We start from the raw sequence: 27,859 nt of genomic DNA, 5'->3' as shown, positions 1-27,859 counted from the left end.
GTATTAGTGGAATAAGTCTTTTATGCTTCCTTTCTCTCATAACTGCTTTCTTTCTTACATTTTTTCCACTTTTTGAGAGTGAGGTAAAATAATAGTGAATTTGGAAAAATAGAAGAAAGAAATTATATGATTTCAACCAGTCATATTCTATTTTAGTTGAAGTGGTGTGTGATGTGTGGGTGTCTTAGCTGGCCCTTGACACATGCAGCCAGTTTTCCTGTTTCAAGAGGAACTATAAAATGATCCTCTTTGTAAAGCAAAAAATGTGTGTTACAGTACATGTTTCGTAATTTGGGATGAGATACTGTGCTGACAGTGCTCTGAGCAGACAAACCAGGAATGTGAGTAGTTCGACAAAATGAGCACCTTAAGGTCTAGTATGGAGCCCTGTTTGCTAAATGTCAATATGAGGCTGTCCAATGTCATAAATACAAATACTCAGATTTAACTAGACCAAAAACATTTTAAAAGCTTAAATAGTTTTTGTTTTACCTCCAATCATTTGATGTGTTAAAAAACATAACAGAGGCTACAAACCTAGGCCGGTGTGTCAAGGCACATTGCGCTATCAGCAGGCCTGTTCTTCCATTCCAGATCCGTGTCCATACTATGTTTATATTGTGCTTGCACAACAGAACGGTCTGGCCAAACCCATGATCACTTGAATTTCCTTAAACAATTAGATATGTCAAGAGAAGGGAACTGCACTACTGCCGCTCTTCTATAATACTCTATACCATGTTATGCACAGTTCCTCTCAAAGTTTTAGCCTAGAACAAGGAGTATTCATCCTGAAAACAACCACTCAAGAATCGGTTTTATGCAGTCAGATACACACTGGAATATTAAGATCTGAGCGGTGTAATCTCCTTTGCTGCCTCTCCAAACTACTCAACCTGAATAACAACCAATAAAACTATTGTAGATTGTCATTGTCATTGTAGATAAAAATAAAGCATAATTCTGCAAATATGTTGCCTATTACACCTCAGATTTTTTTTTTGTATGACATAATATGACATGCACTGTATTTGTGAGCGAGCCAATCACAGACGATGAGCCGCCCACACTTAATTTGTAACAGTGAAACAAATGTGTAGTAGTGAGTAGTAGTAGTAGTAGTTTTAGTAGTTGTTGCACATCGTAAAGAGTCAAAATAGAAGCACTTTAGCTGAATTATGTTTTTTTTTTTTTTGCTAAGTCTGTAGCACTGATGAAGTACTGCATGCAGCTGCCACAACTAATTATTGGGTAAACAAAGCGCACATCAAGCAGCTTGATTTCCATATCAGCACAAAATGTGGTCTTGGCAGTGATGACAGTGACAGAAATGTTCATTCCTTGTGGCAAATAACGCTACGCAGATGTGGTTAGACTATCAGACTATTTTTATAGACACATGCAGACCATGATTGTCTGTCAGAGCAGCCGGCAGCCACTCTCTTTGCTCAGGTAAGCTTCACATTCGCAGGAAGACACACACACACACACACACACACACACACACACACACACACACACACACACACACACACACTCCATTCATCCACTCCCCTCAGGGAGACAGAGCGTCCTGCTGGCTGTGAGTGTTTGATGTTGAAATGGTCCACCCCGGCTTCATAAGAGCCCCCTATCGCAGGAGAAATGATGTAAATGTCACACTCCACCCTCCACTGGGCTGCTCTGCAAGCTGTGTGTGTGTGTGTGTGTGTGTGTGTGTGTGTGTGTGTGTGTGTGTGTGTGTGTGTGTGTGTGTGTGTGTGTGTGTGTGTGTGTGTGTGTGTGTACATGTAACATGTAGCCATGCATGTAGCAGTGTGTGGTGAGAGGGAGCTATTTCTGGAATACGAAATGAGGTCACAGATGGAAACGGCTGAACTTAAGTGAATTCTGTTGTATTTCACACCACTACATGACAGCGCACCTCAACGTGCTCTCCACTCGATACTTCTGATTACTGGTGATTACAGATACCAGTGATTGGAACTGTTCTTGCCCATCAAGATGCACCTTCAGATGTCACAAGTGTCTTTGGAAAGGAGTGTGAATTAACAACAAGACAAGGAAAAGCCTCGGGGAGATGTGTCACATCCGCACGACACGCACACTCACACAAACATAGCACATACACACATTTATGTGTAGAAGTCTTCAGGCTGTAGGTCAGTGAGTGTCTGACAGTAACAGAATAATGTAGTTAACCTCTGCTTGAGGTTGTTGCCCAGCAAAACCACAACAAATGTCTCTGTCCTCATCTCTTCTGCCTGTCTCCCTCCATGCAATAAACATGTGTTTTGTAGCAGGAGAAAAGTTTGTTTGGAAAACTTCTGCTGGACTGTCTATCTGCCTGCCTGCCTGTCTGTCTGTCTGTCTGTCTCACCTTTACTGTTCGGCTTCAGCCACTCCATGTTCTCAATGTTGCCTCACTCACCAAAACACAGTTCGAGAGCTGGATTAGTAGGGCGAGGGCAGTGTTAAACTAAATTATCAGGCAAAATATATAATTGCATTGTTTCTCACCAATTGTGATTGCGATTAATGTTGTTATTTTTATGGAAGAAAAGGTGTCCACTTATGGTAATGCTGACAAACTGGTGGTGAGTCACATGTGACAAAAGCAAAGCTTAATGATATACCACTGATGACCCCGGCCCCAATGATACAGTTGACAGCTCTACACTCCAGCTAACTTGAGCTTCACATACGGTTAGGAAGAGCTGCTTCACAGCGCCAAACCCTCTAAGTCTGGATTCAGAGCTTTTAACATGATGAGCTTAAAAGTGTGATTCCAAATACTATTCTCTATCTGCTAGCTGTCCGTCATATATATGATACAACTAGGTAGCTACAGTAGCTAGTGTTTCTGAAAATGACAGAATTTGATCAGCTAGATCTTTGTTTTATGAACACAGAAACTCACTACTACTGTTGGTTAGCTGATTCTGCCTTCTGGACCCCGTCTTTCACCGACCGTCAGTATAGTTAGCTCAACTCATGAACATTTGTTAGCTGCAGATGAACAAGTTTGCCTGCGATAGCTGTCACTTCAGCCGACAACATTGGTCACTGGCTAAAATGTTCGCCTCTTGCACACATCTGGTTTTCCTGGTGGCTCTCTGGTCTGCTTGCTGGAGATCCATGCACGGGACAAAGGAGAGGAGATGCCAGGCAAACTGTTGCAGACTACATGCTGTATGTTGCTATGGTCAAAATCGTATTCAGAAGGAGTCACTGTACGTAACGATGGCACACACACAATTATCACCAGTCATTCATGATCCAGCCAGGAATCTTTGTTGCGCCACCACTGGGCTTGCCTTTGCTAGTATTCCTTAGTGAGCACTTAAAAAAGAAAACTTTGTTGACTTCTCTAACAGAAAACTAGTCATAAGCAATTGCAAGATACTTGTACTTAGAATTAAATACATATTTGCTCTGTTTTATGAGTGGTGGTTTGCATCAATAAGCATGACCAAAAGGAAAATGACATAGTAAGTGAAGTAGTTGTAGTAGTAGTCGTACATAATGATTCCTGATTAGTATCTTTGTAATGGACTGCAAATATGGTAGTGGAAAATGATTGCAGCAGCCTGACAGCATAGTAATGTCTACTTCTGTACTTAATTCAGGTAAAATGTGATGAACTCAGACTTTTAACTTTAAATCATTCAGATGTAGCAGAGCAACAATCAGTGTCCTTGGTAAAGCTCACTGCTCTTCGCCTTTTTGATGCCTTGATGAGTTCCACCACATTAAGTTTTAGTGTTGCTGCAAGTGTATACGCGTGTGTCTGTGTGTGTGTGTGTGTGTGTGTGTGTGTGTGTGTCTCCATCTATCAGTATGCAACCCGACCAAGCAGCTGCCAAGAGCTTAGCAGGCTGTTGCTAGGCAATGCCATTTAAAATCCATCCCTCTCTGTGTGTTAGAAGCAGGGTAGCTGTGTTTGTCTCTCGGTTTTGTTGCTGATACCAGGGTGGAAACTTGAGTAGCGCTTGTTAGTCCTGCACAATATTTTCTTCCCAAAGTGCAGCTTTGTTGGCGGGAGGCTGGTTTGGCCTCAGATGACTTCCTAAACAAAGACAATTAAGCAGCTTTCTAGGGAGCTGTTCAGTAATGGCATAATGAAAGAGGGTGTTTGCCATTTGATGATTAGTTATAAAGAATGTCATTATGCCACATTCTTGTGTGGAGCGCTGCAATGCTATTACTGCAAAATCTGCGGAGGTGTTTGTATGTGTGCTTCATTTAACAGAAAGCACATCTGTTTCTTTGAAGTTATAATCTTCAGTGTGGGCATATAAATACATCTCTGGTTTGCTATCTTCTGTTATGGGTTGATATAACACGGTAGTAATTCAACCTATATGCAGGTTATGTAATGTTTTCCATTAACTGCTCTAAGCACCCAGTGTCTGATGGGTTTTGGAGTTAATCCTGCGCTGTACAGTATGTCAGCCGTGTTTTATTTTTTCCATTTGGTTTGGAATGGATTTAAGCAGCTAGGTAGCCTAAGCAGTGATAAACAAAGAACAAAGCAGCACATCAAATCAAAGGAAAAAGACGCCGTACAACAGTTTGACTGATGGCTGATCTGTGAGGAGGAAAGTGCATTAAGAGTCTACAGCCACTCTAGCTGCTCTGTGAGGCTGTACTTAGGCCCAGCTGTGTGCTAAATGCTAATTTCAGCGTGCTAACATGCTCACAATGACAAAGTTAACAGGCTAATTTTTAGCAGGTACAATGGTTTACCTTCTTAATTAACCAAACTATTAACCATAATAGTTTGGTCAAGTACTTTTCCAGGTAGCACTTAAAACATAAGTACAGCTGACGTTGAATGTCGGGTCACAAGCAAAAGCATTTGACGTTAAAATGTTGACCTGATGGTGGAATAGACGAAAGTTTAAGGGATAACTAAAATTCATCCGCTGGGGACCATCAATGTCTGTACAGAGTTCCATGAAAATCCATCCAATAGTTGTTGAGATATTTCAGTCTGGACCAAAGTGACAGACCAATAAAATGACTTTGCCATCCCCACAGGAGCAAATAGGACCAAAACTTTCTCACTCATTAATGTGTCAAAGTCTGTCTGGTATCGCGGTGTGTACTAAGTAGACATCAGTGACCAAATGTGCCATCTTTGATTCCTAAAAAGCAGGTCCATCCAACGAAAAGCTGGATTATCCGTCGTAATCCGACAGAACTGAAAACATCTCTCTCTCTCTTTTTTTTTTTTTTAATTCCCATGTTTAGTTAAATGTAGTGTTACATGCTGTCTGTTGCTGTATCATGAGCTCCGTCAGTCATTTTGTGACATTATTCCTATGAAAACATGAACAAAGCCAGTGTTTAGGCCACTGGGGTTACAGTACCGCAGTGACAGACGGGGACTTCAAACCCAGTACCCAAATCCCCACCCAGGCTTTAGCATTGATCTTTCTCGCACTTCCACCCACCAACTCAGCTACTCAACTGTTCAGTGTCATTCGAGTCTTTGTTGTTTCCCAGCCGAGTTTATTGGCAATCCGGTAACACTAATCTAGCCTTAATATGAATAGCAATACATGTAGATTTGCAACTGGTTGCAATTCCTTTTATTTTTTTTCAGCACTTTCAACACAAAGCGATGGAAGGGGAATGGATGCAATACTTCAATTTTCTTGCGCTACACATCCTGATATTCTTGTCTAATACAAAATCTCTTGTAGCTCATTTGTAGGTTGTTGTTTTGTGACCTTGCGAACAAAAAGACAAATAAGGACGGACTCAAAAACAAAAGCTGACTTTGTAACACAGCAGAGTGAGAGGCGAGGGAACAGCCAGGGAGAGAGACGGACAGGTTGAAAGAGTGAGTGACGGCAGGCGGACCATGTAGAGGAGTGACACTACCAAAGGATGTACTTTGACTTTGATTGTGTGTCGCCGTGAGTCATCGCCTGTGTTCATCACCACAGTGGCTAGCAGAAAGAGAAACCACAGCGTCTCTGGGCCTTGACAACATATCGCTGTCACTTCATCTTCGTGGACCTGCCCACTCCTTCCCTTCACTCACCTTTCGTCCACCTCACTCTCTCTCTCACTCTCTCTCTCTGTCAATCTATTAATAGTTTGGTGACTTGTGACATCTGAGTCATTCCAACTGGGGTTTACCGTAGTGTGTGTGTGCGTGTTGACAGGGTATGTTCAAGTCCTTAAAACATCTGAAAAACACTTAACAATAACTGTAATAATCTAATTAAAAGGTCCTATTTGAACTGTTAAAAGAGTGATTTAGTATTTCATTTCTTTTAATGTGGCAGAGTTGCAGATTTTAAAAAGAATGGTCATAATTGAAGGAGCAGAGGCTGAGATGTCCTGACTTTTTCATCCCAAATATAAGTCAAGCTCTAAAATCAATTGATCCAACATTGACTCCTCCAGTTTGTAACACAGGCTTTATGTTCTTAATGTGTCGTCTCAAAGCCAACCGCAAAATTAGATCCAGTGAGATAAATGAAAGCTCTCCTTTTTAGAAATTTTAAACTCGTTGTTTGGGCAAGTAGTTGTCCTAATACCCATTACCATTTTGTTATGGAACATAGTCATGTAATACAGGGGTTCCCAACCTGTGGTCGGGAGCCTCACAAGGCTTCACAAGATAGATCTATAGAGTCACAAGATGATTACCACAATGCGAAATAAGAAAAAACAGGATGTTTGTTTTCTGGTTTGTTGTTTGTGAAATACAATGTAGTGTTTAGGCCCCTAAAATATCACAGTAAACAGTCTGTGGGGGGGGGGGGGGGGGGGGTAATATCTCTCGTCACTTGACATGCTCACAACTCACAGGCGTGCACCATGAAATTGCTGAAGAAATTCCTGACGCTTTTGTCCAAAGCAACGTTCAAATGAGGTTCAGTCCAAGCCACAGTAGATCAAGGAGGAGCCCACTATTTCGTATTAACATTCCTCAACATATACGTTTCTAGTGCTAATTTATGCTAATTTATGCTATAATCCAAAACACCCTCCTCTCTCTCTTGTTTTTCGCTTTAAAATGTTGTCACTGCTAACTAAATCCAACACCGTGGATGTGAAGTGTTTCTTTTCTGAAACCTGCTGGTAACTTTCTGTGTATATGTGCTGCACTTTTACCACAAAAGTAAAGGAAAATAGCACTGACGGAGATGAAAGCTCCTCGTGATGAAAAATGAAAACGGAGAGAGTGAAAATTGTAATTGTAGTGGATTGCAGTGATTTTAAACTGGCATTACTGATAAGAAATACCATTACCATACTGACTAGAGTCTTACAAAGAGACTATAAAACAAGAAATCATAACCTATTGTCATGAGGCAGGATCTCTTTGCACAAAGCCAGTAGAACAGACTTCAAAACTTTATGTAGTCTGAAAACATTAGAAAATCGTTTTCTGATGATATTATGAATATGAGGAAACAATGAATCAAATCAAACCAGACATTTGAGTTTTTATTGTCTTTTGACTGAAAAATCCTTATTTAATAAATTAAATAAACATTGCATGACTAAAGCCTGACTAACCTGAGAGACATCAAGAGACAGAGACTTTGTGATCGTGAGAAGGAGAATAGGGGTGAGAGTTAACAGAGGAACAGTCGGCCATATTGTCAAGAGAAAAAAAGAGAGGAATCTATGTTGCTTCCATCATCAAAACTGAAAGGGCATTATCACATGCACCTACGCCACACTGCAAATATAAGACGCGTATAGAAGGCATTTTAACAGAGTCCTTGGTGTTGTGATTGGTGGGCAAAAAGGTGAAAATGTGGAACAAAGGCAGATGGATGGGTGGATGGAGGTGGAGGGGGAGAACTGATGAGTAGAAATGAGAAAGAAAAGGAAAGGAGGGACATCTAGGAGGAGGCGGCCGGGCTGGTATAGCCTCTCAGCTTGAAAGAGATGAGTAGAGAGATGGACAGATGGGGGGACGGTAAAGGTGGACAGGTAACAGTGGTCTCTCGGAGCGTTTGAGGTGGAGGGAGAGAAGGATCGTCATCGTCGTCGTGATCTGCTGGTCAGCCTCCTGCCAGCCGACTGCCCCTCCAGAGGCCAATTAGAGGGGAGGCGGGTAGAGCTAGGAACAGTGAGAGACTCTCCCCAGGCACAGACACACACACACACACACACACATCAGTGCTGACACAGGGTTCATACAATAATCGAAGTCCCCAGACACACACACACATGCTGACATTAGTGCAGACACAGGCTGCAAACTGCACATTTCTGTTACTTTTTACATTTTAGTCAAGTGTTTGGTTTTTCGTTGTATTATTAATCCAATTAAAAAAAAAAAATAAATTCAACTATCAGTATACAATTGAAAAATTAACAAAGTGAAAATGTATTGTGTTGCGTTAAACTTTCTACCGTGCCTTTAACATCTCAAAATGAGGAGCTTGGACTTCATTGACCAGCAGGCTAATTGTCCAGCTAAACAGGAAGTGGAACCTGAAAATGAGACAATATAGAACTTAATTCAACCCAAAAGAAATGCATATATAGGCCTACATAGCAGCAGCAGATGTAGCAAATAACAGCTGTCGTCTGCTAACTATTAAGTAGATAATCTTAAATTATTGATATGATATGAATAAAAGTTTAACTGAAAGTGTGGCTCCTGAAATTCACGTGACGCTATCAGCTTGAGAGAAGGCGCGTCGCTCTTTTGCTCTTGTTGGAAAAACACTGGCGATTGACTCAGTACAGAGTGGAGTATCTTCCCTCTCAAATGATCTTTGGCCGAGTATAGACGCCCACGAGCAGAGAGCCCAGCCCAGTTTTATTCTGGTCATCAGGCTACTGACGGGAATTAGCAAATCGGCCGCTTTGCTTCTGCTAAAAATGAGAAGTTGTTACCTCAATGTTTTGTTCATGCTAATAAGAAAGAGAGAGGAGAGATAAAAGAGTCGATAACAGATTAAGATAGGCCCGGATCTGCCGCGATGCTGATCTTGATCGACTCAGGACAACTCTATTAATGATGCTTAGATATAGTTGTTGATATAGATGTGTGTGTGTGTGTGTGTGTGTGTGTGTGTGTGTGTGTGTGTGTGTGTGTGTGTGCGTGCGTTAGTCAACACAACACTAACAGATGTGAGGAGGAAAGTTGTTTTTGATTCATCTGTAGGTGTGTGTGTGTTTGTGTGTGTGTGTATGACCCATCTCATGACCTTGAGTTCATCTCCACCATCACCACCCCTGCAGTGCTAGAGAGAGAGGATCTTTTGAAGTACAAAAATCTCAGAAAGGACACACACACATTGGTGAATAACGATCAAATGCCTCCTAAAGTTCAAACTTTGAAATGGCTGCATTTCCGCACACACACACACTCACACACACACCTATGCTTTTCCCTGAAAAATTGCAACAATTCCCTTCAGCTGGAGGCCTGATTATCTGCCAGTGAGCCAATCAGTGCTCACCATTAGCAGTGTGTCTCGACCAATAGGTGCTGCAGTGGCAGGTCCTTAGTGACAACCGGCCACATTCTGTGGTGTTAACTTCGGGCCTAATGAGAAGGGAGGAAGGGTCTAGTGCATATGCAGTATTGATGGATTACACAGAATGACCCATAGTATACGTATAATCGCAGCCGAAGTCAGTTAATCCAACACGAGCCCCCAGCCCCTCCCCTCACCTCCTCCCGGCACACATAAAGACGCAGACATCCTGAAACACCAGCACGTCTGCAGAGAAAATTGTCATCTGGACTGACACTATTTTAATCTGTGTGCCCGAAGCATTGTGTGTCCGCTTTAGAAATTAATTGAATTCCTGCACTGTACTGTACTTTGCAGGGGTTTAAATACAGATGCTTGTCATATTGGCAGCTGAATCCAGACCTTACCTGATAAATGAGCATTTGTAACTCCTTACCTAACCGTACAATAACCATAATATTGCAGAGTGCATTTACTCCTTATATTGCAATGCCAGTTCAGTGTGTCAGGCAAAATTTAAGGAAACACTTGAAATGTTGCCATAAAATTAAAAAAGTGAAGGGAAAAATCATTTGAGGCTTGAAATACTTCTACTATATGTGGGAGAGGCATACTGGCTGGTAGAAAGATGTTTTACATCCAGTTTTGGTCAGAGCAGTCCAGTAATGTCATGCTTATTTCATCATTTGAATTTCAATTCCTGTTTATACTGTATTTATTAAAATGCTAAAATACAATTTTTTCATTTCAAGCAAGTCTAAAAACGTGTGTCATATTTTAGAAGTTTGGTTGAACTTTGCCTACTTCATGTAGCGTTCCTACTTCCATGCATCATCATTTGAATAAAACTGTTTTTGATGAGAACCCAGTGTTCATGCACTGAAGTACAAGGTCTCACAAACAAACATTCAGCATTCAGCACTGCCAAAACTCAGTTGAACTGATGAACTGTGCCTGCTGCTGATTACCAGGGCTTGTATACTTAGCAATTAAAGCAGCTATTAGATACTTTAAGAAAAAACTACAATGATACAATACAATAACAACAAAGCAAGCTAACTGGCTCGTTGTTGCTGCTTGTTCACTTAGCAACCATTTTTCCTAACACCAGACTAAGAGTCGCTGGAGAGGCTTACTGAGCCAGCTGTTGTCTAATATCAGCATTTACCACCCTGATATCTGCCATAGTCAGTGTACTGAGCACACAGAGCCCATGCTTGATAAACTACTAAAGACTTGTCAATATTGGCATCTCCATCCCAGTTTGCTGAATTTTTCTGTTTTTCTCTCTATCTCCTTTTGTGTAAGACTCAATGATAAGATAAGCTTGTGCTGTCACATTGTTGGGCAGGGACATGTAAAGACAAGAAAACACATTTATCTGTCTCTCCGTCTCTATCGCGCTGTGTATCATACATCACTTCAATTTGAATTCTCTTCAATGTGGCATTTGTGTCTTCTCACAAAGCAAAGTCAACACAGTTTCAAAATGGATGACAACGTCATACAGATGACAACAATCAATCGATCAACATTTCATCAAGGAGCTCTCTCTATGCAATGCAATGCATTTCTTTTTAATGTCCCACCATTTCTGACATTGTGACAGGTGAATATTTTGCTGCAAGTAAGGCACATTTTAGGTTTTTCAAACACTGCCTCACACAGTCTTTCAAGATTTTAAAGCATCCTAGATGACAGATGTCCCATCAGGCGCTTAGCTTGTAGTCTGCCTATACCTCCACTCCCAAGAGTTGGGTGGATGGGTGGGGGGGGAGTCATCTAAAATCCTGAGAGAGGGAGGGCTTTCACGATTAGTCTATTTTTAGACCAGAGCCTTTTTTTTTCCGGTCCCCACTCCCACCGAGATCTAAGAACAGGTACAGAGTGCCGACTCCAAAGACAGAAAGACACATAGAAAGAGAAGGAGGGGGATTCAATCTCCCCAGAGAATCAAAGGGAGGTGGAGACAAAGACTGAGCACACAAAGTACCGGTAGAGAGGTGGAGAAAAAAAATGACATTGAGTCCATGCCCGCCGCTTGTCCACATCTGCAAAAAGAAGCCAAATACAGGGTGTGGCCACAGCAATGCAAAGTTTGCTATATATCCAATCAAGCAGGAAAGGATTGATAGTAGAAAAGAAGTACCTATTTTGCATGTCTTGTTAAAAGTGTGTGCATGCAAGATTGTGTGTTCTACTATATGAGCAGCAAGGTAATTTCTTTTCCCTAATTGGGGGTAAACATGTGTGCAGCAGAGCAAGAGAGCAGTGCCTGTGGATGTTGTACTATCACAGGTGCTTGGGGCTCCAGCCTGAGGCAGCTCACATTCTCTTAGACACTGATGCTCTTATTTTGAAAAGAGAAAATCCACCCTAAAACGTAACATGTTGCAGAATTTTAATTTGTGATCATAACCAAGTCTCTGTTAAAGCTAGAAAGCAATCCGGAGAGAGTCACTATGTACACTCTTAAATCACTGGTCACTGAATGTTGAGAAAAGCTGTGTCAGTGCTGCCTTTTGCACAAAACCCTGACAAATGTAATATACATGATTGACAGTTAGGCAGTCAACTAACAGCTGCCCAGGGTCAGCATCGGACATGGCACATGAAGAGTCAGCAGAGAGTGAATTGCCATTACCTCATTCCTGTGTTTAAATGTGATTGGTCAGCTGGTATGATTCAGACTGATCAGCTGGTGACATGAGCTATCAAGATGCTTCAGTGTCACCGTGTTAGATGCAAATGATAACATGCCTCTCCCTCCTTCTCTCCTTCTCTCTCTGCCTCCAGTGGTCAGCAGGCCTTCCTATTGGAGAATGTGCCCTGTAACAACCCAGATTGCCACAGTGTAGGAAGAATGTTCCACATCCACTGGGACCAATCAGATTTGGGAGCCATACAAAATGCCGTCATGGCGACATTCTTTGACATCTATGAGGACGTGAGTAGTTTGTGTTGAGCAAATGTCGTTTTGGTCATACATACAGCTTGCCTTTCTGTCATTCTTTCTCCTTCCATCTCTCCACAGCGACACGGATTTCAGATAGTTAGATAAGCCACTAGAATGACATTCGCTTTTCTGCGGTATTAAAGAACTTGATGCTAAATGGAGAAGAAAAATGAATAAATCTCACAGAGCACACAAGAATATTTGATTTCTCTAATGCAGAAAAGTGGATTATGTGTAAAGCCTTTTTCGACACTGACGTCAACAAAATGATTTAAGTTTATGGCTTTCCTTTGATGCTCAGAAGTAATGTTCCAGAATTGGACTGAGGACAGGACAATGTCGTCTTCAGTTTAGTGCTTGTTCATAACCAGTAATGTCGTTTAAAGCGCACACAGGAGCCTGTGTGCAAGCCTGCTTTACTCAATCTTTGCAGTACAGGCTTTTTATAGGCGCTGATCACAGAGCCCTACACACACTCCCACACACACCCAGAGTGAGCGACTGCATATAGTACAGTAGCTGTATTGCAATCTACTGTATGTGCTTGTCTTGTCAGAATTAATTATTACTGCTAATGTGGCCAGTCAAATTCAGCTCTCTCTTTCCGTCTCCTGCTCTTTTGCTCACTTGAGAGAGAATGTTAAAAAAGAGAAAGAGAAATAGGGGAATAATAAGATAATAATGATAAGATAATGCTGGATCAGTCACCCAGTATGTTAGAGGGATAAAAACGTACATCAGAAGACACACACATCATGCTCCCATTGTGCCTTATCTATGTGCCTGTCTTCATTTGCAGGGTATATTAGACATGCTGGTTCTAAGCCAGGCAGAGGGCAAAAAAGACTTGATCATCCATGCTTTGAAGAACAATTTTGAAGCTGATGCCTACTTCGTTAAAGTAATGGGTAAGTGACTGATATGCACAGTGTGCTCTGTCCCTTTCACCCCCCTACACACCTAAACCATTTCATTGGAGGGGCCGCATGACGAAAAAGAAAGGTTTCCTGTCTTCCTCTTTTTTTCCCAAGAAATGCCCTCCAAATTACATAGACATACTAGAAATTCAACTGAAAATTGGATATTTCTACTATAACAGCCCCTCCTAGACGAATTAGAACCATTAAACATGAGCAACTATTTTCCCACATCTAGAAACCAGATGGTCACGACTATTATCTGTCATATTATATAGATTTTTAGACTCAAGCTACTCAGTTAGTGGTGAAAAGGGGATCTTGTCTGAGCATTTTGTTCTATTTCAACCTAAATTAAAATGGCCACTGTCCCCCACAAAGAACTGCTGGTGCACCTTCTCCTTAAAGGTTATTTTAAATACTGTCTCAGTCCCCTTTTCCTGGTTCTCCACCATAAGCTTGTATGTTACTTGCAACAAAGACATACTATAAGTGAGTGGAAGCAGAATAATGGGCTACAACTCGAAAGTGATCATGTTTTACTTGTTGGAAAGGGCACACTAAAATTCCCACATATTGTACTAGAAGTTTCCATTAAGAGGCAGATACTATGAGATTTTATGGATTATGTGTGGTTCCTTATGTTTCACATTATTATTGTAAAGTGATAAAATTTTGGTTGAAAACCAAAGCCATGAAATCCTGGATTTTAAGCCAGACTGGCACCTTTATTACATGTCAGCCCCCTCCCTTTCTACTCATGTAACTTTCCAACTTTGACTGCCTGATGAAGGTGTCAGAAATGCCAGAAAAAAAAAAAAACCTTTATTCTGTCTGTGCAACGGAGACGACTAAATGTTCATAATTCTTAAGAAATGGCACAATATGCTGCATTTCAGTCACGCTTTAAACCTGGTATTCACAAATGATGTCTGACTAGAAGCAACTGTAGCTTCAAAATCTGCGATGCTCAGAAATAGTTTTTGTATTTTTGGCTCGCTGTTTTTTTTCTCTCAGTTAATAGATTTTATTTCTTTTTTTTTTATTGTAACAGCGTTTGAGTTAAAATCAAGACGCATTCTTTTGAAGTCAAAATGTTGGTACAGCGTTAGTACCAAGTGACATTTGAGGAAAGCAAAAATAGTTCCACTCTAGGGTGGCCCTATGCACAGTTTAATCTGTCACTCTGCTCTGCTCATTAGTGGGAAAAAGAGCGTTGTTCGTCCCTTTCTGTTTCAGCACAGTTGGCAAACAGTTGTTGTTTTGTCTTTTTTGGAAGGGAGGAGCTACAACTGCTCACACACACAAGAAACACACACATAAATCATCACCATGCCCTCTGCCCTTGTAAACACACACCGGTACGCCTAATTACGGTATGTGCAATATTCTTTGCTAAGTATTACATATATACACAGATTTGACTTGGCTTATACTTACTGCCTGAAATACATTGTATAGTATTGATGCTCTGCATTCATTAAATAAATATCAGGCTCTCTGAAATAATGCAGACATGACACTGTTAAACAGTAGACTAAGAATAAAGACATCCCAAGCCTACACTCAAATAGTAGTCACAGTGCCTCCGGCTCACAGTAATGAGAATTGATTCATAATATAAAACAAAATGACAGAAATCCAACAGTATAGTGAAGTCATATTTGGTATTTAGCAAAATTTTAATTAATGTCAAATTGGCAAAGAAGATTGGTACAGTAGATATACATGGATGGATGGATGGATGGAAATTGCAAATTAGTCTAGAACCTCTCAGTTCATTTTTGGGGCGTTATCAGCGGGTGCAGACCAAAATGACGCTACAACCAATCAGAGCCACGAATCGTGTGACATAGTGGTGGTGGCTAGTTCCATCATCCAGTCCTCATCATCATCCAGGCTTCTAGTTCAACATAATACACAACGTGTATTACGACACGATTTAGAAGCCAACACTTCCCATACGTACGTAACCTGAACTACTGTCCAGTTCGTTTAATACTGACGCAAAAGCTGATTCAGAACGTTCCACATCAGCAGCAGCCATCTTGGTTATTGCCTCAATGGCGCTTAAACTCGCCCCATCTTAGATAAACGGTTGTGATTGGCCAGACCTGAATCAGGCTGAATTCACAGAGATTCAAGGCCATTAAAGGTCCTGCACACCATCACAGGTGGTCTTAGTTATTGACTGATTAGATCACAATTAGAATTCTTCCTCATATCCTTTATCCCCAGACTATATAATCCATATTCCAAATACAGCCCATCTTGTAGAGTGTCTTTAAATGGACTCTCATACATGTTGTTGTTGCAACTGAATTTGGTTGCTTTGGGATGAGGTTCATTGCATTGTCTAGATTCTCTCCAGGCACAGTGGGCTCAACACCAACAAGCACTGTGGTGCAAACTGGGAATTAGTAACGACTACATCTGGGAGAAAATGTTGTAAAATGCCAAAAATATATTATATGATATTTTATATGACAAAATGATGGTATGTATTTTCAGTCAGCCTGACAGCCTCTGTGTGTACACCATGTACAGTTTGTGCGTGACCTTGACTTAACCCCCCCCCCCCTTCCTCCTGCTGTTACATGAATTCCGTTTGTGCCCCCTCTCTAAATACTGCCGCTCTTTCTGTTATCCATGTCTTGTCTCATTGCAGCACATCAAACAAAACACACACAGAAACACCCACACCAAAATGGCTGTTTTCCTCCCCCGTTGATGCAAACACTGTCAGCCCTCCCACTCCTCCTCTTTATTTGACTTCAGTTATTACATTTCTTTTGTTGTAAATATTTCATACATGTTCAGTGTTGCATTCTCTACATCCAGCTGACTACAGACTAGCGAGCAAACAACAAGCAACCGAAATAAAAATGTATCTGTCAAGTGTTACACCCTGTCGACATTTCATTCCTCTCCCCTGTGAACGGGAGCTCAAATGCAGCTTAATAGCCTCGCACCTCCCGTTAAACCCCCCTGAGGCTAAATTGTTTATTTACCATTCTTTTCAGGCGTCTCTGATAGCATAGCTGATAGCATTACACTGTAATAAGTGAGACTGAGAGTGTGAACTTCATATTCAGACTTGACATATTATGTCAGCCAGTGATGTGTTTTTGTAGACAGCCTGATCCAGTCCTCCATTCTGTAAGATGGAATCCTATTTTCTCAAGATGACATCCCTCAACCCTCCCCTGAGCATTATTGAACAACACCCGCTGAAGGATTGACTTTGTGTCGGGCTCGGTGTGTGTTTGTGTGTGTGTGTGTGTGTGTGTGTGTGCGTGCATTTACGTGCAGTTTGTGAGTGAAAGGTAAGATCCCATGATGCACACAAGACTTCCCGGGCTAAACCCATCACAGGTTGGCCTAAGACAGCAGCCTTGCCTCTCTGCCTGCCAGAGTCCTGGACTCTCGCTGGGCTTTTCACACTGAGATGACCTGAACCTGTGCTGGTCTGACATCTTCTCCCACCGTGCGCCCGACATGCAATACTTCACCCACTAGCGCATTCCATCAAGACCCTTACCTCTGTTGCCATAGGAGCATGTATTATTTAGTTGCAGGCTAGAGGTTTTTTGAATGTAGCTGCAGACCGATGGAAGACTTGGCAGGTAGGATGCCGCTCTGTAGAAAAAAATGATATATATACAGATATACATTTTGACACTCAAGGAAGGTTCTTCTCAAAAGTGGTTGGTTGAATGTGGTTTAGTTGTAGTTCAGTTTCAGCCCCTGTGGGTGTTTTCTTGCCGAATACTTATTGCAAATTTTGCATGGGCTCAGGTGTGCTAATCACTGACATTCGGACTTAATGTTGCAGATTAGATAGTCTCTCGTTTTTGTAATGACGATGGAGCATTACTGACATGTTGCCTTTTGTTTTATTTAACTTATTGACCATATGCAATTGTTTGAGTGCATAATATTTTTAGTGGCATGACTCTAGGGATGGATGCAATGTCAGTCCTTGGGTCAGTGGGTTGATCCACCACTCACCACTGCACTGAAATATCCTGCTGTATTCCTCCTGATCATGGGTCTGTCATTATGTCTAATACCCAAGTGTGTCCTGGGAGACTCACTATCAGCTGTGAGAGTGTTAACTGTATTAACTGTAAGTATTGCTACTCTTTTTAACGCGGCTGGTCATTAATTGATCATTAATCATTAATCACCCCTGCCGATGTTCACTCTCCTTTATGGTGTATTCGGGTCGGCCACGTTTTGGATCAGTTCTAATTATCTTCAGGTCTATTTCGGGTGTGAGGATTAGGATTGAGTCATTGAATTCCTTCTTGCACACCAGGTTTGGGTAGGTTTTCCACAGGTCTGTTTGAAGGGAGTTGTACATTTCGAGGGACATAGTAAGCACATGCATGACTACTAAGTCTTACACAAAGCGGTTCCCCTTTAAGCTGGAAGAGACAATGAAGCACAAAGTGGTTGCAGGGTGGACAGATGGGTGGATGATTACTGCTGAGGAGGGAGGAGATGGGAGAAATCAAACTCCAAAATTAGAAAGAAGGATAAAATGATGGGTGATGGGGAGGAGAGAGAGGGAGGGGGTACCTCCGCATGAGCATCTCGAAGTGATGAGTGTTTGTGTGTGGATGTCCGTGAGTGTGGGGGGAGAGATGAAGAGAGAGACTGACAGGCAGAACTATATGAGTTGATTAGTTTCCTGCTCACTTATTAGGATGCAGATTAGCTGCATTGAGAAACATCTGGGAGCTTTTCTCTGTCCCTTCTCCCCTCTCCACTCCTCACCTCCCTTTTTCATCTCTCCTCCTCATTTGCCAAATGCAGCTCTCTTCTTTCCACATTTTCTGCTCTCCTCTCCTCTCCTCTCCTCTCCTCTCTTCTCCTCTCTTGCTCTCCCATCTTATCTCATCCCTGCCTCTTTCATTTCCTCCCCTCTAACCCTCTCCAGTGTCTGTTTTTATCTTGCTCTCACCTCTCCTCCTGCCCTCACCCCTGCCTTCGCTCCTCTCTTGTTTCTCTTCGGCAAAGGTCTCGTTTCCTGTCTTCCTGCTTCCTCTCCGCCTCTCTCCGTCTGTCAGTCAGAGCTGGGTTTTTTTTTAATTCCCTCCTTTTCATTCCGTTCAAATGACAACGAGGAGATTTACATGAATTCTTTCAGTGCGGCTCTGTTGTCCGGTGGAGGATTTAACTGGAGGCTGTATATTCAGATTGGTTTTTCAGTGTCTGCTGCGACACACAAAGACAGCTGAGTGGGAGTGCCTGCTCCCATGTTTGTCAAAATAGCATCCTGCACCAGCTTATGTTGACAGTTGAAGTCATAATGGCTCTGCCTGCAAATGTGACTACATACAACACAGTAAACTACATGTTATTTCATTACCTACAGGGAGCAGTCATTCATACTTCTTGTCTCAGTATAGGATCTTCTTATCCCTCTTGCCCAAAAGCCAAATAGTAGGAATACATCAACCCAGGCACCTTGTTACTCTTCACCATATCAGCTATTGCAGACCCTGACCAAAGAAAAAGAAAAATCAATCAATGGCTGGTAGATTTTCGATAATAGAACTCCATTATTCATCCTCTATTCTTTTCAGTGTAAATAAGGTGGAAACTTGAACAGCAGCAGCGGGGAGGCCGCTGTGATATAGCCTCAGAGAAGCCAGCCTTGATCAATTTCAAGTTTTATCAAGTTCAATTTTATTAGTGTGGACAACTTCCACTGAGAATTGGGGTAGCGGTAAGACGGACCAATTAGCAAATTATAGTTAGTGATTTAGAAGATGAAAACAACAATTTTAATTTCGACTTAGGCATTTTATTTGATTTATTTATGACTCTGAAGGCTAATCCAATCACCTGCATATACATTTTGCTCTGTGGCCTTTTTCTACGCTCCTTACCCAAGCAAAGTCCCACTGGGCCTTACAAGGCTACAATAAGCAGAGTGGATGTTTGTGGGCTGGGTTTGCGAGGCTGAGGCTGGGGAACATTTCCCCCCATGACCCAGTGCTGTCAGTTGTGTTTTACAGCTGTGGAAAATTGTTTTTTTGTTTTTTTTAATCATTTAGAGATAAAAAGAAGAAAAAAAGAAGGGTCTTTTTGAGTCTTGGATAATTTGGATTCAGATTACGCTCTTTGCTTTTGTATACATTATATTTGATGTGCAATTTTCACATTTGATCTTTTGTCACTTCTCAGTACGGAAACTTTGGACTTGGTGGTGTCATGCCTATATCGGATGCCGACCAACTTCCACTGTGTTTTGGTCTGTTGTTTGGCCAATGCATTACGAGACAAATATATAACAAAAAAGAGGTGGCACTGCCTGTTTCAGTCTCAGAATCAGAAATACTTAATTGATCCCTGGGGGGAAATTTGACACGTTACAGGTGCTCCCATTCAAGAAGAGAAGAAGTAGCATAGAGCTAGAAATGAGACGTACAGTGCATCCGGAAAGTATTCACAGCGCTTCACTTTTTCCACATTTTGTTATGTTGCAGCCTTATACCAAAATGGATTAAATTCATTTTTTTCCTCAAAATTCTACACACAACACCCCATAATGACAACGTGAAAAAAGTTTTTTTGAGATTTTTGCAAATTTATTAAAAATAAAAAACCTGAGAAATATTCACAGCCTTTGCTCAATACTTTGTTGATGCACCTTTGGCAGCAATTACAGCCTCAAGTCTTTTTGAATATGATGCCACAAGCTTGGCACACCTATCTTTGGGCAGTTTCACCCATTCCTCTTTGCAGCACCTCTCAAGCTCCATCAGGTTGGATGGGAAGCGTCGGTGCACAGCCATTTTCAGATCTCTCCAGAGATGGTCAATCGGATTCAAGTCTGGGCTCTGGCTGGGCCACTCAAGGACATTCACAGAGTTGTCCTGAAGCCACTCCTTTGATATCTTGGCTGTGTGCTTAGGGTCGTTGTCCTGCTGAAAGATAAACCGTCGCCCCAGTCTGAGGTCAAGAGCGCTCTGGAGCAGGTTTTCATCCAGGATGTCTCTGTACTTTGCTGCATTCATCTTTCCCTCTATCCTGACTAGTCTCCCAGTTCCTGCCGCTGAAAAACATCCCCACAGCATGATGCTGCCACCACCATGCTTCACTGTAGGGATGGTATTGGCCTGGTGATGAGCGGTGCCTGGTTTCCTCCAAACGTGACGCCTGGCATTCACACCAAAGAGTTCAATCTTTGTCTCATCAGACCAGAGAATTTTGTTTCTCATGGTCTGAGAGTCCTTCAGGTGCCTTTTGGCAAACTCCAGGCGGGCTGCTATGTGCCTTTTACTAAGGAGTGGCTTCCGTCTGGCCACTCTACCATACAGGCCTGATTGGTGGATTGCTGCAGAGATGGTTGTCCTTCTGGAAGGTTCTCCTCTCTCCACAGAGGAACTCTGGAGCTCTGACAGAGTGACCATCGGGTTCTTGGTCACCTCCCTGACTAAGGCCCTTCTCCCCCGATTACTCAGTTTAGATGGCCAGCCAGCTCTAGGAAGAGTCCTGGTGGTTCCGAACTTCTTCCACTTACGGATGATGGAGGCCACTGTGCTCATTGGGACCTTCAAAGCAGCAGAAATTTTTCTGTAACCTTCCCCAGATTTGTGCCTCGAGACAATCCTGTCTCGGAGGTCTACAGACAATTCCTTTGACTTCATGCTTGGTTTGTGCTCTGACATGCACTGTCAACTGTGGGACCTTATATAGACAGGTGTGTGCCTTTCCAAATCATGTCCAATCATCTGAATTTACCACAGGTGGACTCCAATTAAGCTGCAGAAACATCTCAAGGATGATCAGTGGAAACAGGATGCACCTGAGCTCAATTTTGAGCTTCATGGCAAAGGCTGTGAATACTTATGTACATGTGATTTCTTAGTTTTTTATTTTTAATAAATTTGCAAAAATTTCAAAAAAACTTTTTTCACATTGTCATTATGGGGTGTTGTGTGTAGAATTTTGAGGAAAAAAATTAATTTAATCCATTTTGGAATAAGGGTGTAACATAACAAAATGTGGAAAAAGTGAAGCGCCGTGAATACTTTCCGGATGCACTGTATGTAAAAATATAAGATATAAAACAAATAGAAAATATATACATTTTCAGTATTTAAGTGAAAAATAAAAATATATACAATAACGATGTGTATGTATGTATATATATATGTATTGCACTGGTGAATTATTGCACAGATTATTGTAATTTTAAGCCAGTAACAGTTCAAGTATAAATGTAAATATAGAATAAATAATGAGGTAGTAGTTGCTGATCGGAAGGGAAATTAGTCCAGAATCAGTCTGTTTGTGTCAGACACTCGGAGAGAGGAGATGAGCAGTTTGATGGCCACAGGCAGGAATGATTTCCTGTGGCGCTCTGTTGTGCATGTAGTCTGCAAGTACCTTACAGCTGATTCTTTGCTGTAATTTTTATGGGTTGCCAACCAAAACCAGTTTGGATGAAGAGAACGTGTTCTCTCTAGACAGCTAGCCTCTGTGTGGATGCTAAACTTTATTCTAGTTGATTTGGCTAATTAACGTGGTGGTCACATTGCATTTGTAGCGTTCATCCGAAAGTGAAACTCTCCCATCTGTTCGGGGACAGTGAGCATACAACAACATTATAATGATGTTACCCAAAGTGAACACCGAGTGGGGGAAGGCTCCCTCTGGGATTTGAATCCCCACAGCGGTGCAGTGTCTTACTTACACTTCGACCAGACAAGACAATAGCCATTAAAGGATGTCTAATGGGGGCAGATAGGGTCATTTTTTACTGCAGAGCTTTTGTAATAAAATACAAATGTTTAATGCTACATAGGCTTATATATAACAGACAGATAAGCAGAATCTCTGTACACATTCGCACACACACGTGTAGTACATTCCATATGTAACAATGCTGTGCATCTCATCCTTGTAACATGGATTTATAAGCCATGAGCAGGTGGTCTTTTCTGGAGTTGCTATTGCTTAAGACCAGATGTCAGCTCCCTGTCAGTCACTGTGTGTGTGTGTGTGTGTGTGTGTGTGTGTGTGTGTGTGTGTGTGTGTGTGTGTGTGTGTGTGTGTGTGTGTTGGGGGGTGCCTATGCATGTCTGTAAGCAGCCCTGCAGTCAGCAAAAGCAGCATGAGGACAATGAGAAGTGATGAGCATCTCGCAGCAAATGCCGCTCAGCTGTCAGATTGTTGTGTTTGTGTGTCAGCGTGTGCGTGTGCGTGTGCGTGTGCGTGTGTGTGTGTGTGTCTGCTTGGCTCTCGTTGACTCGCACTTGTAGCCACTAGCGCTGACACAGCATGTCATGTTCACCCGTCAACGTCTGCTCATCGCATTTTGCTCTTTATGCGTGTGTCTGTTTGTGGACGCATGTGACGTGAGCTGACCCAAACGGCTCAGGACTGCACTGTGACGTGTGCAATGTGGTTACCATGGCTCCCTGTAGTTTCTTTTTATAGAGTTTCAATGATGCTACAATTACAGGTGACGTTCCAACCAGATAAGTGCAATCTCTCTGGCACACACCAGACGTGTGTTGAATGGTGTAGGGCTCTGAAGTCGAGGTTAACAAAGACCATTCATCTGGTTTACTAACAGCTAGGTGGCTAGTACAATAAGACTGTGGGATGCATGAATATAACAAAGCAATGCAGTGCTGAGAATCTAATGTCAGCATCCCATCTACAAAAGCAGAAACATTAACTTATGAGAGAAAGCATGAGCAGAAATTTTGTGTTTGTGTTTGCAGTTGCAGAAATGAATTTCCCATGAAACTACCTCTCTGCACTGTGAGGACCATATTGCTGTGTTTCTTTTCTGGTTGGTGAAAATGCACTCAAAGACCATATCTATCTGTTGCACACTATAAAGGTTTCATGGTGCAATGTTTATAGCAAGCATAAGAAGAACGTCAAATAAGTGTTCAGATTAGTTATCTGTGTGTGAAATGTTTGCTGCTGCATGATTTGGAGTGTGCCATACAAGAATACATTTAGTCATAGCAGTAGTTAAGAAGGGTTCGTACAGTTCCTACTTTTTTTAAAGGAAATAATCTACATAAGATTAGAATGATGAGAAAAAGCTGAGCAAAGATGTTGTTGATTCCGTTCTCTCCCTATTTGTTCACATATAGTAGAATAGGTCAGTAGGTAGATGGTATTTTAAATTCAGGATAGCATTTTAAATTTGCCTTTGAATACTTGATAACACTATAGTAATTATTTTTCTGGCAACAATTCAAAAAGTCAATTGTCTGCGACCGAGCTGATGGAATCTTAAACCTTAGTCAGGTTTCATTTACTGCAAGATTTCAAACTTTTGCCAGATAGTCATTAGAAAGTCAGATGAAATTATTGTCTGTGCATGTGAATAAATGCTTGAAATTACAGCTAGCTGCTCATTAGTATTTAATGTCAACGCCTCAGATGTCAGTAAATTAATCTCAAACCTGGCGGGCTTTAACGGGAAGGTATTGTTGTACAGAATGTAAGAGATAGCAAGTCTTAATTCTCATCATCCAGTCGAGGACACACAAGCGTAGATTAGTTTGGAGAAGTAAAGTTATAGGGCACTCTTGTCCCCACGTTTGAAACTTTTATATAACACAACTGGCATCTAGTAGCAGTAATAACACTAAAGCACACAACACCAATGAGTTAGTTTCTCAGTGGTGAGAAATGACCTGATTTCTAGTGTCCCAGACCACAAACTGGCAGCACGGATTAAGAGCACAGAGGCCCCCCCGACCTCAATAATGGCAGACTACTGTATATTACAAAGTGATGCATGTTCATCCAAAGCCATCAGCAGCAAATCTGAATTGTGGCTAACTGGCAGCTGTCGTCAAGCTGTCACTGAAGCTCGACAATGCCTCACATATTGATCTTCAAAGCACGTCGGGTCATAGAACCTGACTTTTGCTTATCTTGACTTTTGCTAGCCACAAACCCACGCAGTGAGCTGTGTTTCCTCAAACCAGACATGTCGTCCTGGCCAGAAGCAATCCACCACATTATTAAAATCCACAGCCCTGACCACATCTGATTTAATTGCCACAGGACAAGGTGCTGAGGCATCGCAGGGACATCTTGGTCATTAGCTTGTGGAAAACAAGTGCTGGATTAGAAAAACTAAGCAGCTAGTTTGGATGCTCTAGTTAAGCGTATCTCACACAGGCCAGTTGATCCCTTCTTAGGGGAAGTTAGTTTCTTCGCAGGAGACCAGCACTCTGTCTGTGTATTCAGCAATGTTTGAGAACCGCACAGCTGGATTCCCATGGGAACTGGCCCAATTTGCCCAGTTCAAATGTTGTGCTTGTGAAAAGGTACGACACAGTCCAAATATCCTTACATATGCTTATAAATCACTGGATGTACTATATATAATTATCTACTCTGTGCCGGAAGGGGTGTGTTTTTTTTCACCCGTCGATGTAAAGAATAACTTTATTTCTGGCTTCAAACTAAGTAGAACTCTAGTTCTACCCCTAAACTGAATGTTAAATATTAATGATTTTAGTATCCACTTTATATATAACTATATTTTCAAAGTAAATCAAGGCCCTAATTGCTAATACAAAATATAAACTTCCTGATCCCGCTGGAGGCCTGAAAAACTGCCTTTATTAACATTGTGTGTACATTTATATTATATATTCATGTGGACATAAACAAGCTATCCCTATTTTTCTCCATTTCACACACACAGTCACACTATTTTGTTCATGGAGACTTGAGACTTGGATTTTTCAGCAACCACACTGGGCCGAACCAAAAAAGCACGCACGCACATTTGTACACACTGTTCATGAAACGCTGCTCACCGGCTGCCTCATTGTCACAATGATGAAAACACAAACACACACACACACACACAGACCCACACCGAGTACACAGACCAGTTCATCCTCCACTTGATTAGGTTAGTCCTGCGAAGGAGCTGCCATCAGTCTTAATATTACACTAGAAAATAGGCTAGCTCAGTCTCAAAGAGGCTGGATGGGCTGTACTCTGTGTGTGTGTGTGTGTGTGTGTGTGTGTGTGTGTGTGTGTGTGTGTGTGTGTGTCTGTGTGTGTGTTATGTTATGTACTTGTTACGTGTCATTCAAGGATTGAAGTATGGAGAACAAAGCTGCTTCACAGAAGAAACACTAGATTTGAGCTTCCTCTCTCTCTCATAAGTGTAGTGACAGACTCACCTACACACTAAAATCCCCACCCTGACACAGACTCATCTACTTCCTGGAGAGACGGCGTGCCCATTGAGTTGTGAAGGACTCCTTTATGTCTAGTTGTTAGTTTATGTCTATCTTTTTCTCTCTCTTTCTCTCTTTATGCATCCGTGAATTCATGAAATGCTTAATGTAGCTTGTGTGTCCCCTCTCACCGGTTACATTCACTAATGTTTCCATTGCCACACGGACCTTACATTCAAGAATTTTCAGTGGATGTGTAAAGACTGAAAATGTCTCCTTTTTGGTTTTGATTTGGACTTTATTGGGGGGGTTTTCATGTTTGACAGGAATTAAAAAGGAGAAAAAGAGTTTGGCGTGAAGCAAGGGCGTTCTGACAGTGTTATTTCCATGGGGTGCCAAGTGTGATTTAGCTTTATTACATCTACACTGGAAATTAAAATGTCACTAAAATCTTGACGTTTTGTTTTCTATCACCAAAAACACAGATTGCCATTTTTCTCAGAATGTGTCCATTTAAATTGACAGTAAACACCTCGTCTCACTTGTTTCCCCTAACAGAGAATCCTGACAATCAATTTGTGACGTGCAGTCTATTTGCATTCAAGCTGCGTGACATTGTTTGTTCCTCTGGGTCCTTTCATGCGCCAACGTCTTTCTCTTTTCCATGGTGTTTTCGTAATTTGAGGATACATTTCACATCAGTCTTACTCTTACGATGTGTTTTAATTAAGTTTGCTGCCAGATTAACACTAACGAGTTCAAAGTTTGTGTTGTAGTAGAGATGCAGAGGCTCCTCTGGGAAGTGCGTGTTTACACACTTCAGGTTTCTTAACTGACCTGTTAATCACACACGCATGAAGAGAGAAAACTGCTGAAGTAAAACGGTTACGCTCTAATGTGTGAGAATATTTACTCTGCTGCAAAATGAATTGTAAAGAACACAATACACTAAACGTGGCTCTGAAGCGATGAGATTGTTGCGTTTGGGTTCTGTGCTGTGAGCTGGTGGTGTTGTGGCTTTGAGTCCTGCTACAGTCTTTGTCTTATGTCCTGTGTTCTCTTTCCAGATAATCCAAAATGAGACGGACTTCAAACAAACGAATCTAATCCCTCTGCGTTATTGATTTGCAGTGTCAGTGACAGTGTTGCTTGTGGCCTGACCCCAAACAACATGAAATTCAAACAAGCAATGAATAATCTGATCCCTATGATTTATTGATCATCGACGTCCTTCATAGATGACTTTGGTCCAAAGCCTGTGATGTGTTGATGTGGTGCTGAGCAGTGTAATTACATGCAGGGCTGTTTCTGACCACTTTGGTGCACTAGGCCTTCCATTGGTCGTCCTAAAAGACTTTGATCCTTTCAGAGCCAAATAACCTCATGGTTTTTTAGTTTCAGTCAACTTTACTCAACTTCTAGGGAACTAGAATAGCCAGAAACAGCCAATTCTGTAAACTTTATTCTTCATAATTGTATTTATAGTAACAATTTAAATGAGTAGATTAAGGCTTTGAGAGTCTGGACATTTTTTATTAGGGTACCTTGAAAGTGCTTGAATTTTACTCTTAAAAAGCTGTACGAACCTTGATTGAAATTTCATTCTGTCTCACTAAATGATGAATGGTGTGTGGTCCCTGCAGCCTGTTTTGATATCCTTGACTTGAAAACATTTTTCAGCCCTCGTGTTGCAAACAGCCACTGACCATTTTCTAGCATACCCATGGGATTACTAAATATGCTTTGACAAGCAATGGTAAATGACAGCAAAACAAGTGCCTTTTATAGGAGATTAAAGTGTTTTTCCTAATAAAATTACATAGAATTTTCTAACTGAAACCCATTTTACAAGGATGTTAAGCAGCAGCTGATATGCAGTGTGGTCAGTTAGGGTCAAGGAACCATGTTTGTCTTTGATGGGCGCTCCATCTGAATTCCGCTTCAGGCATACACTTAATAAGCTTGTGAACTTCAAAGCAGCAGATTTGCCTTTGCCACACGTTCACCATTTCTTTTTAAATCAAAGCTTTGAAAGAAAAAAAATCCTCTTGTTTATTCACACAAAGTGATGGCAAAAGTGTTACCACATTGTGGGATCAGAGTACAAGAAAATGGTGCAATGCGGTCCTCAACTCCGGACCACTATTGCATTTCATACAACATTGGTATAATGAATCCACTTTGTCTGGATAATCCATTAATTCACCATCTCTGTTTAGTGCGTTAGCATGCTAACATCTACTAATTAGCACTAAACACAAAGGCTGATGGGAATGCAATTCGTTTTGCAGGTATGGCAATCCATCCATTGCCACTATAAAC

The 27,859-nt window shown here is 41.6% G+C and overlaps 1 protein-coding gene across 1 annotated transcript in view; it reads left to right on the top strand.

Annotated features, from left to right (window-relative positions):
* Positions 1 to 27,859, top strand: part of itfg1 (integrin alpha FG-GAP repeat containing 1) — a 127,398-nt gene that overhangs the window by 65,735 nt on the left and 33,804 nt on the right. Inside the window, exons 11-12 of the mRNA XM_070916967.1 lie at positions 12,267 to 12,417; positions 13,226 to 13,334. Of these exons, the coding sequence (XP_070773068.1) occupies positions 12,267 to 12,417; positions 13,226 to 13,334 (260 nt within the window). The remainder of the gene's footprint in view (positions 1 to 12,266; positions 12,418 to 13,225; positions 13,335 to 27,859) is intronic.

This window comes from Enoplosus armatus, chromosome 1 (genome assembly GCF_043641665.1).
Source record: "Enoplosus armatus isolate fEnoArm2 chromosome 1, fEnoArm2.hap1, whole genome shotgun sequence".
Lineage (NCBI taxonomy): Eukaryota > Metazoa > Chordata > Actinopteri > Centrarchiformes > Enoplosidae > Enoplosus > Enoplosus armatus.
This window is presented reverse-complemented; position numbering and strand designations above follow the sequence as displayed.